Source organism: Haliotis asinina, chromosome 14, assembly GCF_037392515.1.
Source record: "Haliotis asinina isolate JCU_RB_2024 chromosome 14, JCU_Hal_asi_v2, whole genome shotgun sequence".
Taxonomy (NCBI): Eukaryota; Metazoa; Mollusca; class Gastropoda; order Lepetellida; family Haliotidae; genus Haliotis; species Haliotis asinina.
In genome coordinates, this window is record NC_090293.1 from 12,165,631 (window position 1) to 12,184,257 (window position 18,627).

The 18,627-nt window shown below is 38.7% G+C and overlaps 1 protein-coding gene across 1 annotated transcript; it reads right to left on the bottom strand.

Moving 5' to 3' along the window:
* Positions 1-2,654: 2,654 nt before the first annotated feature.
* On the bottom strand, positions 2,655-17,913 carry LOC137261375 (apoptosis regulator BAX-like). The gene is made up of 6 exons (XM_067799115.1): positions 17,794-17,913; positions 13,822-13,974; positions 11,644-11,728; positions 10,467-10,602; positions 6,487-6,585; positions 2,655-5,518 (listed from the first exon to the last, which is right to left on the bottom strand). Exons 1-6 carry the CDS (start codon positions 17,825-17,827, stop codon positions 5,411-5,413), a joined length of 615 nt encoding a protein of 204 aa, XP_067655216.1. The 5' UTR covers positions 17,828-17,913; the 3' UTR covers positions 2,655-5,410.
* Positions 17,914-18,627: the final 714 nt, after the last annotated feature.

The following is an 18,627-nucleotide window of genomic DNA, read 5'->3' on the forward strand; positions in this document are numbered from 1 at the left end:
TTTTTCAGAAAACATTTTCAGTGAGTCAATTTGAAATTTGACCCAGGCTTTCCAACTATCTGGAGAACCATGTTGTTTCCACGTCATCAGGTACTGGCAGTATCTTAGACCTATTCGAACTGACATCAATGTCACACATAGATATTTGTACAAGTCGTATGGAGGTTTGCAAAACACAGACATAAAGAAAGACAGGTGTTTCACTTGTTCAAGGGTCATATATTAACAAAAACTTCCTGAGACTACCTATCCCAACAATATGAAAAGTGACGCTTTTGACAACACACACTTGATAAAAAAAACATCCTGCACAAACTCCTGTCAATACTTCAACACTACATACAACAAATGTCATTGTTTGGTGTAAAGAGTTTTGTCACAGGACAAGAGTTCTGTCCCTTGAATGAAATCACATTTTTGCCTTTCTCTTGGGAGAACTACACCTAATTATCTAATACCGTGACCCAATGGCAGTCATCTTGATAAGAGCTTCATCATACAAGCAAAAACTTTCAAGGATAACAACAAAACTAATATTGATAAACATTGCTGAGGAAGGTACTGATGTGTCACACTACAAATGGTATATTGCACTTATTAACATCAACAGTTTACATTTCAAGATGAAGCAAATTGAAGCAGCAATACTTACAAATAGGACTGTGAAAAACAGCAACTCGGTTTACCTTTAAATATCACTGCATCCATCAATTGTTGGTGCACATTCCAGTGCCACATAGCAAAGCAGACATAATCTTACTTGCCTCAAGGATCAAGGCTGTCTCTACTGACAACATGGTAAGTGAGTGTATATGGTTTGACGCTGATTCTAGCAAGTGGGGAATACAAGAAATATCCTTCTGATGTCTAGATTACATGATATCTCTACAAGAATTTAAAATAAAAAAGTATCCTAAAAAAGAGGTTTAGAATCAAGGATATGGTTTCTGAGATTTTAGAATCAAGGATATCTCTTCTGATGTTTAGAAACAAGTATGTCTCCAACTGTGTTTAGAAGTGAGGATATTTACTTTCGCATTTAGAATCAAAGATATTTCTACATGTGTTAGTGTTAGAAATTAATGATATGGCTTCTGATGTTCAGAATGAAGGATATTTCTTTTGGTGTTTCAAGTGACGGATAGCTTTACTGGTAATTCATGGAAAGCATCTGGCACTTTTCTAATGTGACCCAGGATGTCAGCTGGATTGCAAGCGAGGCTAAAGAAACCCTGTTACACGTCTTAAAAGTGCTACAATTAAACATTATGCCACTTAAGTACAAATTAACACTTGCATATATTGAGCCTCCAGAAAATGTCAACATAATAAGCAATCATTTGACACATTTCTCACAACTGACTGAAATGAACTTAAAAGTACTTATTGGTGTATTACAGTCCTTGGAGTGGGGGTATAAACAAATGAAAAATAAACACAATGCGTTACACGACTAAAGTGAACTGAATACTTTTGTCACAAACACATGGAGTCCATCTACATAAAGATTATGCATGACACTGAAGAATAGTAAGAGTAAAATATAGGTTGGCCTGAAACAGTAATCATGAGTTGTCTGAGTAAAATATCGGCTAACATAACAGCAAAAACACTATTTGTCAAAACAAGAAACACAAGTCCTGAGCAAAAGGAACAGCAAACAATCAGAGTTGCTCCTGTATACAGCAATACAACACATGTCTCTTATCTCATTTATGTATTACCATGGTTACCAAGCTGAAAATTGTCTCCTTCGTTCATGTTCAGTTAATAAAGCTGTATCCATAAATAATGTTGATGTTTCAAGAACACGTCCATGTTCACTGAAAATACATTCGTTTATGTCTATTACAATTTCATCTGCACTGCCCATCAACAAACAGTGATTTTATTTAATGTCCACTTTCCTTGGATATGTCCATGTTCATTAAATTTTCTCTTTCCTCGATGTCATCCATGTTTATCAAAAACTTCAAAGCTCAAGAAAAACATCCATGTTCATACAATGTCTTGACCTTCAAATACATTCATCACGTTCATTCAATACATCCATGAATATTGATTCAAGCCCAGGATTCCGAGCCTTGCTTCTGTAGAAATGAAACACTGTCATACCTGGAAAGAGCTGCCACAAGTTTGTAAGCACAAATCTAACAGCAGGGAAACATAATAATCAAATGTCAGAGGAAAATGTTGGATTGATGCAATCTTTTCAAGATGTAATCCTATTTAACAAGAGCAAGAAGTCAGACTGTCAGTTTCTCCTCATATATCCAGTCTTCTACTCTGTATTAAGGAGCAATCAGCACACCACCACAACCATCCTCCTGTATTAAGGAGCAATCAGCACACCACCACAATCATCCTCCTGTATTAAGGAGCAATCAGCACACCACCACAACCATCCTCCTGTATTAAGGAGCAATCAGCACACCACCACAACCATCCTCAGTACCTCCATGCCCAGCAATCAATAAACTACACTCTCCCTGGCAGGTATAACCTCCAATTACCTCCCCTTGATTTTCACTGCCATTTTACAGAGCAATCCCTACAACCAGCTGAAGAGGGATTGACACCTTTTTCAGCAATACTCAAGCAATATCACAGCAGGGGACAGCTCCACAGAAAAACACAACGGCAACTTTTTATCATTTTTTTTAAAATTTAGTCTCCTCTTACAACAAGATTGGGTTACTGAAGATCAATTCAAACACACATCTTCATGGGTCACAACCAGGGGAAAAGATCTGCTGAGAGAGTGTAAGTTTACTGAAACCGAAGCCTGGAGTTACACAGTATGATCAACACACTCACAGACAAATCTTTGGAAAAATCTTGTTCATTATTTCCTGTGGGTAAATTCAGACTTTCTCAAACCCAGTAGCATAATGAATGACCAGCAAAACTGAACAGCCTGGGTACATGAGGAAACATGAGTATTGTCAGAAATAAACAGATCTGCTGAAGTCTGAAGATGTTGATGAGGTTGGAAGGTCAAGGTCATAATACACCATGGGTTCAGTCATCTAGTTGTTTAAGATGGTTGTTGTCTGTACAGTTTGTTCTCTGTATACAATGTAATTAGCAGAAGATGTGTTTTGGACTAAGGTAGAGATGCCAATCCTAAGTTCAAGGAAGGTCAACAATGAGGTCAACAGGTCAATCTCAGGTGTAACACTGGTAAGGCGATGTATGAAATAAGCCAAAATCCTAGCCATACATCAGGGCTTGTAACTTCAAAATGTTACCTGCCCAAAATGGATTTAATGAGACCAGACAATCCCCAAATTATAACTGGAACATACTTTCTAAACTTTTTACCAGACCACTGCTTTGGCTAGCTGTAAGTTTACACTGTCCGTCAGAAAACTAACCTGTCTCCGCAGTCAGACAATTTCTAACAAATTGGGCAACATATTTCACTCTATACTGGCATAAACTGGTCATATGTATCTTTGTTCTGGCAAATTTGAAAGAAGGTATCTGTTTGAGTGACAGTGTTGAACCCAGGATGTAAAAGACTTCTTGCAGACTGTTGATGTGTTGATGCTGATGTTGATGTTGATGTTGATGTTGATGTTGATGCTGAGGTTGATGTTGATGCTGATGATGGTGGTGTTGCCTGAGGCTGTGACCATGATGCAGATCTCAACACAAACCACTGAACACAATGTCAACACTCTTCCACACAGCATGGGGGGAATCAAACCTTACATGACAGTCTACAAAATCCTGCACAATTGGTATTTCAAATTTGATAGTGAAAGGGTGAAAAAGATTACCAAGGTAAGATCTTTACATATTGTCATTAACAAAATGCCTTCATTTTTTATCAATAGAAACTGATGAAATGAATTGAAGAAATGAACACAATTTTGATGAATTGATGGATAAAACAAACTGTCCGTTCAAAAACATATAACTCCATATTTTAGTCAAAATGTGTAAAATAAACAGCTGTTACAACTAACTAAAATTAATGCACCTTTGGGTTCATTATAACTGTATCTAATAGTATTTCTTAGATAACAGAATATTGAGAGAACAAAGCAATTGTCACAGAATATCACACTACAAACTTCAAGTCCAGTTAGCTAGGATGCTACATATTCGACAGCCGTAGTCACAACAACCAACTGTTACCATAATCCAAATAATTAGTACTACAGGCTTTCAACCATGAAAGACTTTGAGCAACATACTATCAAGTTGTGAGAGTAAAACCTGATGGGCAAGGCTTTTATGCAGCATGCACAAACATACAAAACGGACCGAGATTATACATAAGTTGTGCTTCCCAAGGGATGCACAGGAATACACCATTCAACTGATTCTTGGAGAAAAGATTACGTACACAAACTCAACTTGACTGAGATATTCCATGTAATTGAGGGAGTTGCTGCCACACTCAGCAATACTGTAGTGAATTTTTATCGAATTTTGAAGAATTTCTAGTCCAATTGTACTAACGTAGCCTGAGGCCAAAATTCGTAGCGACTACAATATAATCATAGAGACTGGCATCTATTGAGTATGGCTGGATATATAGCTTATTTGTTTTTGCTTTAAATATTACCAAAATTTTTCAACTTGACTATCACTGTCTGTGCTTTGAAACATAGGTTTTACAAAGCATGGTTATGTTGCCCAAACCAAGATTCTCAGTCATGGTGCCTCTGGAATTACAACCTATGACTGAAGTAGGGCTGCAACAATTCACCCAAACCTTGATTCGATTCTTCATAGCAGTGAAAATATCAGATTTTTTTAAACTCCCACAGTCGGCATTTCAGCATGAAATCCATCGTCAACTTGGTGATGTCTACTAACAACAATTCTCACTGGATAATAAGCCTGGCATCAACCCATCACATTTCGCCATATTTCTGTGCTTGAAACTGCTTCAGTTTTGTTTGTGTGGAAATAATTTATTTATATAGGTATTCAAATGTCACATCGAAATAGCGGTAAAAGTTATGAAAAATTGAAACTAAGGACTGAATCATTGCAGCCGTAGACAGTAAGTTTGTGTCATACTCATGAAGGGCATCATTATTAGTGACTAGACCAGCTGTGTTCCCTCACCTACTGTCATCTCCATGTTCAATAGCACCAATATAGTGTGACCCTAGCTCTGTTCATCTGTCAACAGTAAAAACAATAACAATCTCAGAACATGACATAAATACTGCAAATAAAGTACAAAAAGATCCAATTATGCAAGATTTGTATAAATTCTCATGAATATGACATCACATGTTAATTTCTCTTTACTGTTACCATGGAGACACACAAACTCCAACCAGCTGTCTACATTCCACATCTACCTGTCACGGAAACATTAACACGGAATCGGTCGGACACAATTAAGTCTGCAATTGAATAAAAACCTAAAACATTGAAACTATCAATGCCAGCCTTTCCAGAGGTAGATGGCTCCACTAATAACCACGCCGGCGCCAAGGACAAGCAGGACTTGTTTGCTAGGTGTACCAAAGTATTCCACTATGGCTTCCTGCAAATGAAGGAAAGGACATATCACGGACATAGCAGCCATGTTGTTTCAAATGTAACAGTCATTCTTCATGATAAACCTGGTCCCCTTTGTTAGCAGTAGCATTGGGAATTGGTTGAAATCTCACAATTAATAACTGATTAAATACCAACCAGATATCATCCAAAAAAATTTCATCATGACTTGCCAGTAAGAGAAGTGATTTCTTTAAGAATTAAACACACGAACAGTTTCCTAGATGTGTTTCATTGTCAAGTATTACAAAAACAAAAACAGTACTTCCAAAATCGCTTTAAAATGTGATCGATTGTCGGTTGCTCAGTCACTGCAACCAATCTTTGCTTATTTCAATTAATCTGAGCAACACCAGTTATCAGACATCTGTGTTTTTACCAACATGTAATGTATTTCTGGCAATAGTTCACCTAATGCGGGGAGGAATATTATAAGTTGTTCACTGGTCGCTAAGGGGCCATGGGTAACAAACCTCGAGGGTACATGAGCTCATGGCCTCCTTGCAACCAGTGAACAACGTATTTATCTTACCGAACACCTGAATTTAATTTTGAACAGTTTGAAGCAATTCTGTTGAATGTGAGGCGAATCGCCATTTTGCAGACAACACAAGGTAAACAGATTTAGAGTTATTTCCCTTCCATCGATTTTCAATCGCAAAACATTGGTAATTTCCATGCTTGATGTGTGATTCAATGTTTGCGGGGTACACAGAAAATAATAGAATAGCGCTTAGCCAATCAGAAAGCGACATTCATGTGTGAGGTAAGATAAATATATATGTATCACACAAAACGTTTGGTAGTCATTGGTTACACACAGGACACATGGATTTTCATTGTTGACATGGATGACTGAATAATGATCTGGCAATGTAAAGTGTTTCGATTTGTTAAAATTTGAATTTTACATCTGGAATGAATGATAACTCTCAATCAGTTATGTGTACCTACCCAGCCACCTCGGTCAATAATCCACTGTGCTACTCTTTCTCTCAGGAAGTCTATCACTAAGTTGATGATTGCTCGGACTAGAGGTATTTTATCCAAGGCCTAGAGGAAAACAAGAGAGAGTGAGTGAGTGAGTGAGTTTTACGCCGCACTCAGAAATATTCCAGCTATATGGTGGTAGTCTGTAAATAATCAAGTCTGGACCAGACAATCCAGTGATCAACAGCATGAGCATTGATCTGTGCAAATGGGAACCGGCGTCACAAGTCAACCAAGTCATCATGCCTGACCACCCGATCCTGTTAGTCGCCTCTTACGACAAGCATAGTTGAGTCTTATGGCAAGCATGGCTTGCTGAAGGCCTATTCTACCCGGGACCTTCATGAGTGGGAGGAAAACAAGAAGCATTCGTGGTAAGTTCCTTTGACGAAGATTTCAATCCACTCTCTTTAGTTTCATCAAGGTATTGCTAGATGGAGAAGAAATGCCCCAAGTTTTGGGAGTCGTAGGCATTGTGTGCCCTTGACCACTTAGTTCTCAATGCAATGATGTAAAAGGAAAACCTAGGTGATCTTTCTGTTGACTTATTACGACATTATTCAGGAATCAAAAGTTTTTTTCATTGTGCCTCACAGGTACTGTCATGCTAATGTTTGTGTGCCATTTAATCTTTGGGTGTGTCGTAAATTCATGGTCTAATAAAACGAACTTCAAAACATTACATGACTTGAAGTAAATGTAAACATTCACTAATCAATCACTATTCACTGAGCTCAAACTTTGAAAAGACATTGACGATTAGCTGGCTGTCTGACCTGTACACTTTATCGGCACCATACTTTCCTACTTTCCTTGCTTTGGATCGAAAAATTTTTTCCACGCCAAAATAAAATATTGCCACCATCAAAGGTACACTCCCATTTCCTCACTTGGCTCTGCTCTCACATTTCTTACCTCATGTTTATTAATTAATCACGTGAAATATGTTTTATTCAACATTTTAAGCGACACTCGTAGTATTCAAATCGTTCCTCGCCTCCATTACCCCTGCCAGCTTCTGTTGAACGGAGCGAAGAAACAAGAATAAGCAGAAATTAGAAAGACATACCATATTGCTTAATCTTATCATGAACCTGTTGGAATTTATTTGTCTTATCTGTCGTCACTATTAGGAGATTTATTGTAACATTTATTCTACATAAAAACACTTCTGTTGTAATCTGCGAATGAAGCAGGGGAGGTAACTGTAAGTATTCCATGTAGAATAATACCCTCCTGTTCCTTCACTCCACTGAACCGGAAGCTGGAAGGGGGTATGGAGGCGAAGAACGGTCTGAGTTGCGCTTAAAATGTCGAATAAAAAATATTTCACATGAGTAATTGTTCAACATGGGGTTAGAAATGTGAGAGCACAACCAAGTGATGAAATGGGTGTATACTTTTGATGGTGGCGATATTTTCTTTGACATGAAAAATATCTTTCGAACAGAAGTGATGAAAGTATGTTGCCAACCTTTGCTCGCTTCGCTCGCATGTAAGAGGACTGGTCATTTTCTCATCGCCCGAAATGAGAATTATAGGAATTCAGCATGCCTGTGAGGGGCGGCTGGGAGGGCTTCCATCATGAGTCAGGGTAAGTATAAACTATCAATTTTATTCAGAAAATTACATATTTTTCCTTATCCTGACTCATGCTGATTTGCTTACAGAATTCTGGATTCTGCTGGCTGTCAAAATTATGTCCAATAATTGGACGTTTGGTTGGCAAACACCATGTTTGATTTCCAAAAGCAGCCCTCCATTATAGTTGATAGCGAGCAATTCCCATGTAGCGCTAGTGTAGAGGCCAAGCCTCTGACTTCATGTGGGTTGGAGGCTTGCGGAGGTTCCAAACCTGCTGCTTTCTAGGCTCTCAGTATAACAGCTGTGATCCACACTGAGATAGTGTTGCGGAATACTTCCGTAGGTGTATCAGTAGATATCGGGATGAACAGGCGCTTGAAACGTTGCCTTCTAGACTTGGTACGTGCAATGTAGATCTTCAATGCTCTGACTGGACATAATGATAAGTCTTGCATTTAATGAGTTCCAAGGATTGAAGAGATGGCCAGTATGCGGAACTGTCTGTCTGCTTGAATAGGCAGTTGATTTTTCGCAATAAAATCCCATCACAGATCCAGATGAGCTGTCTGCTGATGATTTGCATGAAACCTCATTCGATTGAAGTCTAGAGCATGAATTTCTGACATTCATGCAGCTGTAGCCAAGGCAAATAAAATCAGTGTCTTCTGAGTCAGCAGTTCAATTGAGGTCCAGTTGAGCGACTCATACGCATCACTTGTGAGATGATGGAATACAACATTTAGATCCCACGCTGGAGCTATATATCTGTGTTGTCCAACTTGAAGAAGCTTAGTAAGGCGAGTAGCTGAGCTTGGTCCCTGTTTCCATGGTCTCGACTGAACTGAGAGCTGCCAAGAATGTAGATAATGTGGAGCTTTTCAGACCTCTGGAATGACGTAGATGGCATAGATAATCTGCTATCTGAGGATGTGTCGCCTTCATCGCCGTAAATCCTTTCTTCCTGATGTATGCCTTAAATCGGTTCTACTTGTCATCATACAGGGTCCGAGTGGATTTCTGTAAGGCAAAAGCAACTGCTTCCACTGCTCTCGCTGTGTATCCTTTGTTCTTTAAACAGGTCTTGATACAGTCCATACGTGAAGTTGGAACACAGATGGTTTGTCATGCGCTTGTTTTGTGCGAGGATGGATGAGAAGATTCTTCCAGTCTATTCCAATCTAGTTTTGGAAACCAACATCTTGTTGGGCAGATAGGCATGACCAAGATCAGTTGAAGACCCCTCATCTGTTTGATGACTCAATGACTTTTTGGTAGCAGCACTGGAGGGGGAAACGCAAACGCGTTCAGACCTTCCCACATTATGCTGAGAGTGTCTGTTGCCCAGACTAAAGGGATCTGGTACCAGTGACACAAGGGTTGTTGTCTGTTTGTTGAACCTTGTTGCAAGTAAGTCTGTTTACGGCGATCCGAATGCCTGGCTGATTAGTTGAAACACCTCTCGATGCAGCATCCACTCTGTTAGTGATGGACGAAGAGGATGAGATAAGGCGTCTGCCAAGATGTTGCAGACTCCTGGAATGTGAGACGCTTTTAGTTGGAGATTCAGACTATCGACCATGTCAAAAAGTTGAAACGTCAGGTGTAGTAGAGATGGCAATCTCACTGACCCTTGCTTGTTTATGTAGAAAGACACTGTTGAGTTTTCTGTGTGGATCATCAGTAGCTTGTCTCTCAGTGTTTTCGACTAGTGATGGATAACATGCATCACTATTTTCATCTCCAACTGGTTGATGTGAAGAGTTCACTCTTCCTTCTTCCAGATTCCTGCTGCAACCTCGTTGTTAAGATGGGCACCCCATCCTTGGAGAGATGTGTCTACACAGAGATGGTTGTTAAATGCCGGCTGTAACATATAAGCACATGAAACCGTGACTCAGAAACTGCTGTCACAGACGTAGTTGTAGGCGTCTTCGTCTGGTCATAACCTGAGGTGACGTGAGTGGACCGAGTAGACTTTGTCACTGTCGTAGTGGTAACGGAGAGTGTAGAACTTGTTCTAACATCGGCTTGAACTTCGACCCACCGATCCACTGGGGCAGCTATGTATTTCAATGTAGTGATGAATCAAATCCCGAGGAATTTAGATTTATAAGTCATCTGAGCTGACCTTGTGCGCGGGTAAAGGGAGGCTACTTGTGAGTAAGTGTATTTTTACGTCTGCTTCTTTTAGAAGAGAACTTAAAGGGATTTCAGGTGTTCCACTACCTTTATGCAATTAAGCATGACTGGGGATAAGGAAAAATTTGTACAGATCCCAAATATAACATATACTGCATAAAGGCTAAACTCAACATCAGGGAAAACAAGAGACTGAGTGTGGAACATGACATATATCCCACCTTGAGCGACATCTTGTAAGCGAAGTAGAAGAGCGCCACCACTCTGCCCCAGTTGAACACTCCATCGCTGAATATGGACTGGGCTACATTGAGGAACGTGCTCCGCTGATCGTCTGGCTGGACTTGGTTGATCAGACTGAAAAGCAACAGGAGGCGTGGGATCTATAAAATTGTTCAGCCTATCATCGGTAAAATCAGACGGGTCTGAATCACTGTTTGGACTATAATTTTTAAAAATCTAGACTTTAGCAATTGTATATTGTTTTCATATGTTATGATTAACTTATATTTCAAATCTGAATGAGATCGATGAAGAAATAAATTGTACAGAAAAGTCTACAGCTACATTCATACATAAAATACACAAGGGGTGACACTCGCAATCCTAAAAACCTGGTTGGAAACCGGACACCTAGACTGCCTTAACATTCAGTTCAGTCAAGCCATACCTTTTTTTTAGCAAAACAATGACCAAACAGTGATTGAAATGTGGTTAAAATGACCTAAGCTTTCTAAAATGACTCCTCTTTGTTCCTTGATCACCTTCATTCACAAAAGAAAACCACCTCAAAAAAACATACCCATTCACAGGGCTCCAGATAATTTTTCAACATAAGGAGTACCTACCCCTTATTTTTTCAATATAAGAGTACTGGGAGTACTGAGTGAAATTTAATGGCATGTAAGTAATCTCATGTTTCGTTTCATATATGCACCACAACATTGCTACTCTTTTGTAAACAGGTCAATAAACAATAAAGCAATAATTTTCAGATAAATACGCAGGTAAATCATTCTAAGACCGTACACTATTACTGTGGTGCGTATCTGCTACATTTTCTGATTTTATTCCTACCGTGCATATTTTTTATCCATACATACGCTGATACGACCCTTATCTGGAGCGCTGCATTCTTCACAATTCACCCCTCTTTGTAATCTCCAAGAAGACTTTTATCTTATATCTATCGATGGAAAGTTAGGTGCAAAAAGGCACCACTATTATCATGACTGTTCATGTCATGCATTTTTAAATGCATATAATCATTAATTGGCCAAGAAAAACAGCAGTTCATAGTATCTGTCAGTTTGCTAAAGGCATGTCACTTATAGATGCACTTTACAGTAACCAACATCTGTAAATCCACACAAGATTCAGACATGGTGTAAATCTTACTTCTGTAGCCTAACGTCTCCGTCCAACTGGTCTCCAATACATCGCAAGGCTCGTGCAATCTCTGTTGTGTGCTGCATTGGGGGGCCTGAGGAAATATTAGCATTTCATTTCAGCAGGTTTATACAGTATATCAATGACAATCACATTCCCAGGAAATTCACCTCAGACTTAGAAACTCATGGTATGATCATAATGAGAGAGTTACCATGGTTACAAACACCCGGTGGTTCCTGATGGAAGAGCTGTCATTTATTGGAAACTGTAGTATAAAAGGGCTTTTTAAATGTTGTGTTGTGTTTTACCGACATTCAGCAACATTCAAACTTTGAGACAGTGAGGCAGTGTTCACGATGGTGTTTCAAAATAACAGGACATTGGATCTTGTAACTTTCAGATGTCTGTCTGACCCACTGAAAATTCACAGGACCACAGAATTAAGTTAAACAAACATTTCAGATTTAACATTTCTTGTAACTGGCATAGAAATTATTAACATTATATGATAATAAACATAAAATTTATAAAAAGCAAACAAGTGTCACACGCCACAAATAACAACTTCACACAAAGACACTGTGAAATATTCAGTCAGACACTGGGGCTGGCGGGTTTATTGATTTCTGTCTGACCACTGACAAATCTGCCAGATTTGTCAGAGGGTCAGACCCTATTTCTGTCTGGTGTGGGTACAATGAGTGAAGCCCATTTCTGGTGTTCTCTGCCGTGATATTGCTGGAACATTGCTAAAAACAGCGTAAAGCCAAACTCACTTACAATGACAGTGGCCTGTAAATAATTGAGGGTAGGCCAGTCAATCCAGTGATTGATATTGTGAACACTAATCCATGTCATTGCGACATTATGACATGTCATCACCCAAGCCAGAATATGACCACGAATCCATCTGGTCACCTAGTATGACCAGCAGAGGAAGCTGAAGATTAATTCCAGCCATAAATTCATGAATACATGTAGATTATCCACAAGTGTTCATAAATAGTGTCTGACCCTCACACGACCCGTGAAGGTCCTGGGGTAGAATAGGCCTTCAGCAGCCCATGCTTGCCATAAAAGGCGATTATGCTTGTCGTAAGAGGCGACTAATGGGATCAGGTGGTCAGCCTCGCTGACTTGGTTGACATGTCATTGTTTCCCAACCGTGCAGATCGATGCTCATGTTGTTGGTGACTGGTTTGTCTGGTCCAGACTCGATTATTTACAGACTACCGCCATATAGCTGGAATATTGCCGAGTGTGGCGTAAAACTGAACTCACTCACTCACTCACTCACTCACTCACTGACCCTCACATAAATCCGGCACAATACTTTCACTGAAGTTGTCATATGTGACATGTCACACTTGTTTGCTGTAAATATATTTTACATTTGTTAATAATTTCAATGCCAAGTATAAGAAATGTTATATCTGAAAAGTGCGGTTAATTTTTATTCTTTGGGTTCTGTAAATTTTCAGTGGGTCAGAAAAAAATTTGAAACTTACAGAACCTATTGTACTGTTACGCTGTAACACTATTTGTGAACACTGAACCACTCTGAGTCTGAAGTACCACGACATATCAAATGTGTTGCTCTCGCTATTCTGTAACAAGACAACAAGCACTGACCTACATCTTCTCTACCTTTCACGAACCAAATGAGCTTGCTCATTGCCATGCACCAGTTAATTCTCATACACATCAGTCCAGCTTATCCTTATTTGCCAGTAACTGTCACTATTCTGTTTCTGTATGTGACATGACAAGAAGTCCCCATGTAAACCTATGATGTAATGACAGACAGACTGAGCTGTGAAACATATAATTTTTTTTATAAATACATAATTTCTGCCCTCTCAATGTCTGTTATACACGTTTTAAGAATGGTTGGTTGTTGTTTTATGCTGCACTCTGCAATATTCCAAATAAATGATGGTGGTCAATAATCAAATCTGAATTAGACAATCCAATGATCAACAGCATGAGCATCGACCAAAGCAATTGGGATATGATGACGCACAAAGAATCATGGACAAAAGGGCTATGACTAAATGTTCATGTGAAATTCATGTCGTAGAGCTAACCACATTCTCAATCCATATCTGGGCACCTGAGTTGGTCACCTTCCCAACGATGTCTCCCAGTGTTCAGAGTCTATATTGTGTGGACATTTCAGCTTACCACAAGGAGTGCCTGGTTCTTGCAGTTCCTCCAGCGCAGGAGCATGCTGTATTCCATCCTGCTTCATACGATCATGGATGAAGGTGTTGAGCAGATACCGCCCTTGATTTGTGATATCATCGCGACTCAAGTGTCGATCCACTGGTGGGTTGGCTGTTAACAGAAACAATAAAGGCCCTGAAGGGAGAATTGTGAACAGCATTTGTATTCCTTTTAGACAGGCATTCTAGATGTTGGGTAGATGAAGAATGAGACTATTTTGGATAAACTACTTGAAACAATAAGGGCTTTGAAGGGAGCTTTGTTTTGAAAACCGGACTTGTATTCCTTCTTTGACGGCATTCCAGAAGTTTGGTAGACGAAGAATGGGGACTGTTTTATGGATATACTTCTCCATTGAAATGAAGGTTACAGATAGGAATTGTCGTTCATTTATAGTGTACAAAGGCAGAAGCTTTCATGTGTAGAAACTGTACACGTGTTTCGGGTTACAAACTTTCATATGTAGAAAATGTACACGTGTTTCGGGTTACAAACTTTCATATGTAGAAAATGTACACATGTTTTGGGTTACAAACTTTCATATGTAGAAAATGTACACGTGTTTCGGGTTACAAGCTTTAATATGTAGAAAATGTACATGTGTTTTGGGTTACAAGCTTTCATATGTAGAAAATGTACACATGTTTTGGGTTACAAGCTTTCATATGTAGAAAATGTACATGTGTTTCCGGTTACAAACTTTCATATGTAGAAAATGTACATGTTTCGGGTTACAAACTTTCATATGTAGAAAATGTACACGTGTTTCGGGTTACAAACTTTCATATGTAGAAAATGTACACGTGTTTCGGGTTACAAGCTTTCATGTGTAGAAAATGTACACGTGTTTCGGGTTACAAGCTTTCATATGTAGAAAATGTACACATGTTTCAGGTTACAAGCTTTAATATGTAGAAAATGTACACGTTTCGGGTTTCAAGCTTTCATATGTAGAAAATGTACACGTGTTTCTGGTTTCAAGCTTTCATATGTAGAAAATGTACACGTTTCGGGTTACAAGCTTTCATATGTAGAAAATGTACACGTGTTTCGGGTTACAAGCTTTCATGTGTAGAAAATGTACACGTGTTTCGGGTTACAAGCTTTAATATGTAGAAAATGTACATGTGTTTTGGGTTACAAGCTTTCATATGTAGAAAATGTACACATGTTTTGGGTTACAAGCTTTCATATGTAGAAAATGTACATGTGTTTCCGGTTACAAACTTTCATATGTAGAAAATGTACATGTTTCGGGTTACAAACTTTCATATGTAGAAAATGTACACGTGTTTCGGGTTACAAACTTTCATATGTAGAAAATGTACACGTGTTTCGGGTTACAAGCTTTCATATGTAGAAAATGTACATGTGTTTCGGGTTACAAACTTTCACATGTAGAAAATGTACACATTTCAGGTTACAAGCTTTCATGTGTAGGAAATGTACATGTGTTTCCAGTCACAAGCTTTCATATGTAGAAAATGTATGTGTTTCGGGTTACAAGCTTTCATATGTAGAAAATGTACACATTTCAGGTTACAAGCTTTCATATGTAGGAAATGTACATGTGTTTCCAGTCACAAGCTTTCATATGTAGAAAATGTACATGTGTTTCGGGTTACATATATACAAGTTCTTTAGTCTGTATTCAGTATCTGTATTGCTGCTTCTTATTTATAATTAGAATAGTAAGGGTTATTCTTAATGCTTCTCCTCTAGTTTTTAATCTGAAGATAACTAATATTTTAACATCAGCAGGAGCAGGGAACCATCAAGGAATCACTGACACCTCCAGGACTTCAACGATAGTGCCCACTCCTATATTCCCTTCTACTGCTTGACAAGAATTAGAAGAGCCAGCACAGTTAATTCGTTTGTGACAAGCAGGTGGGGCAAGTAATCTGGACGAATACATTTGGTTGCTACAGGTAGACTGGCAATTAAGCATGGGCAATACATGCTGACTGTGGAATGAATACTGTTACTGTTTAACATGTGTCTCATAGAGCAATTTGTTTCAAATGGAATGTTCTGGAGGGCATTCCCTTATATGCAAATTGGGGTCATTTGTCAGGTCGTGGCTCATCTAATACTTGTCAAGCAGTAGTTGTGGTCTACCATAGGCACCATCAGAGTTGGAATTTATGCTGCTTTCAACAATATTCCGGTTATACCAGACCTATTCAGATCCACAATCATAGGTATGGTAAATCAACAGACTTTATTGGGGTGACCTGCAGTTTCAACCTGAGGTTTCTGGTAGCCCAAGTGATATAGTGTTGAAACATGGTCAGTAGTGTACAAAATCACTGCTATTGCTCTTCATCTCACCAGGATAAGTAGTCAACTGACACGTATCACTATTTTCATTAAAGAGGGTGTTGAATTTATGCAAAATTTTGACACATATCCTACAAATAAAAATCACTAAAAAATCATAAAAATCACAAACCCGCTGGTAAGTGATCAGATGGTGGGCACATGAATATGTACAAACACCTAGTTGTGGGTACTGCAACGTGCAGTAAACTGGAACAACATACTGTGTCTATGTGTCCCAGTCCACCCAGATGAGAATGGGTAGAGCTACCTCGTAAGAATACTAAAACCAAATTATCTTGGTGCAGCAAGACAAGCAAGAGCTGTATGATCTCAGGGAGTTGAGATTGAAAATATGATTCGATGATGAGATTGGCAATCAATGATCAAGTAAAACAAAGTGCCTTTGAACAGTTGAGTTGGATGTATGTATGCACGCATGCATGCATGCATGTCTGTCTGAGTGAATATTCCTCATACAATATAACACCATACTCTCAAACCACAGTTTTGTGTTCATCATATCAACATTTGACATATTCGTTGGTTTCACATTAATTTCAGACTCGCTGTGCGCATGCGCAGAGTGCATGAAAATATCTACTGGTCAATTCCGCTTTGGACTTATGCATACCGATAGTGTAAATACACTCAAAACAAAGTGATTAAATAATAATTATTTACGAGTGACAACTGTTCATAGCTGACTAAATATATCAATTTACATATGCTTTTCAGGTATTGATGTCCTATTTTGGTTGCAGCTGAATCAGAAATGTGTGTGAAGGGGATGTGTGGGAAGAACGGTGGTAGCGAGATGTGTTTATACAAGAACTTATTGACATAAATCAAGCTATTTATTTCTCTACTCCTGGTCTCTTGTACATACAGGTATAAAAATAAGTTGTAAGAGACATAAAACTATGCGTTTGGTTTCATTTTTCGTTTTCTGTAGCGTGTGTTTACACTATCAGTTAACGTACGTCCAAAGCGGAATTGACCAGTATATATTTTTACACGTTCTGCGCATGCGCACAGCGAGTCTGAAATTACTGTGAAACCAGCGAATGATATTTATATAAGTTAAACTTTTCGATGTTCTAACAACACTGTCGAGTTTCCACAGTTCAAACAGTTAATAGAGGTCAAAGTCAAAATACATACATTTATTATTGCTATGGACTCTGGATGTTATACTCAAATGTATTTCAGTCCAGGCACTTGCTGTGATGAAATCAAACATACTTGGGAAGTATTTTAGTCTTCAAATTACTAAACATTGGTCACAGAGCTTGTGCAAATTATATACCATATAACCTCCCCGTGATTATTAGGTAATTAACCAGAATTATTCAGCTTATGAACCAGATATCTTTCAAACGTCCTCCTGACCGATTAACAAAGTACTTTACAGAAACTCCTCTCGGTCTTCATGTCAGCTACCATATACCCCTTAGAGCATAACAGGCTATATACCTCGAGGCTAGACCCTTTCTGTAACTGACATTCTGCATCACGAAATTAGGATACTTTTAGTTGAAGATAGGGTCTAGAGACAATACAGGCATTAAAATGATTCGTATTTCCTTTTTGGGACTTCATACTCACATCTGGCTAGTGGGTGAAACCGTTCTCTACTCATCTTTTCGATAGATACTGGGTTTACTGAAATATATTTACGGAGGGAACACACTCCACTTCGAGTTTGTCAGAGCGCCGATCACTTCCGGGGAGCTAACTCTTGCATAACTTCACCGGGAAATTTCCACAGCCGTACTAAAACACCAATGTGACAAATATGTGTGTTGTATACCATGTGTTACCTACATGACATTGGCCATGAACTTCATTGTTATATACTTACATGTGTATGTCCCAAATTAGAATTAGACAGAGATGTATTATTCATTTATTAAACCAAATATGTATAAAATGAATAAGCTATAGGAATTAACATCAAGAAGCTATGAGAACTTAAGAAAACTTTCATTTTTATAACTTTATTTAAGAAATAACTTCAATAACCCAATATGTAACTTTCTCGATGTACATAGCACCTATCCTGTCGTTTGTAAAACGTTGTTGCAAGGATATGTCACATGCATGTTATATGGTCTCTTTCTTATAGCATACAAGGTAACAGGATGAGTCCCGCATGCCCCTACGTTGTCACCAAGAAAAGATTGTAGATTATCCCTGGTTAGAATTCGCTGGCACTTGCGATGCGAGAGAGATCTCATTGTCACAGGTAGGTATTAGTTCTCGTGTTTCCATCTCAGGGACGTTGAGCAATACCAAGTTCATTAAGGCCAAGTTCGTGTTTAGTTTTTCAAGCAACCAGGGCAGTTCACAGATTTTCAATGACAATTCTTCTGGTGTTATTTCTTCCGAGGGGATAAAATTCCACCACCAGGCAAGTTTCTTCGTTCAGAGAAACACCTT

What these genes read in the sequence shown, in the direction of transcription:
- LOC137261375 (XM_067799115.1), bottom strand. Translation starts at nt 17,827, where the DNA reads ATGAGTAGAGAACGGTTTCACCCACTAGCCAGAT. An exon ending in CTTACAAGATGTCGCTCAAG is followed by an intron (nt 6,586 to 10,466) that starts GTGGGATATATG and finishes GTTTTCCTCTAG; the next exon opens with GCCTTGGATAAAATACCTCT. An exon ending in TTATTGACCGAGGTGGCTGG is followed by an intron (nt 5,519 to 6,486) that starts GTAGGTACACAT and finishes CTTCATTTGCAG; the next exon opens with GAAGCCATAGTGGAATACTT.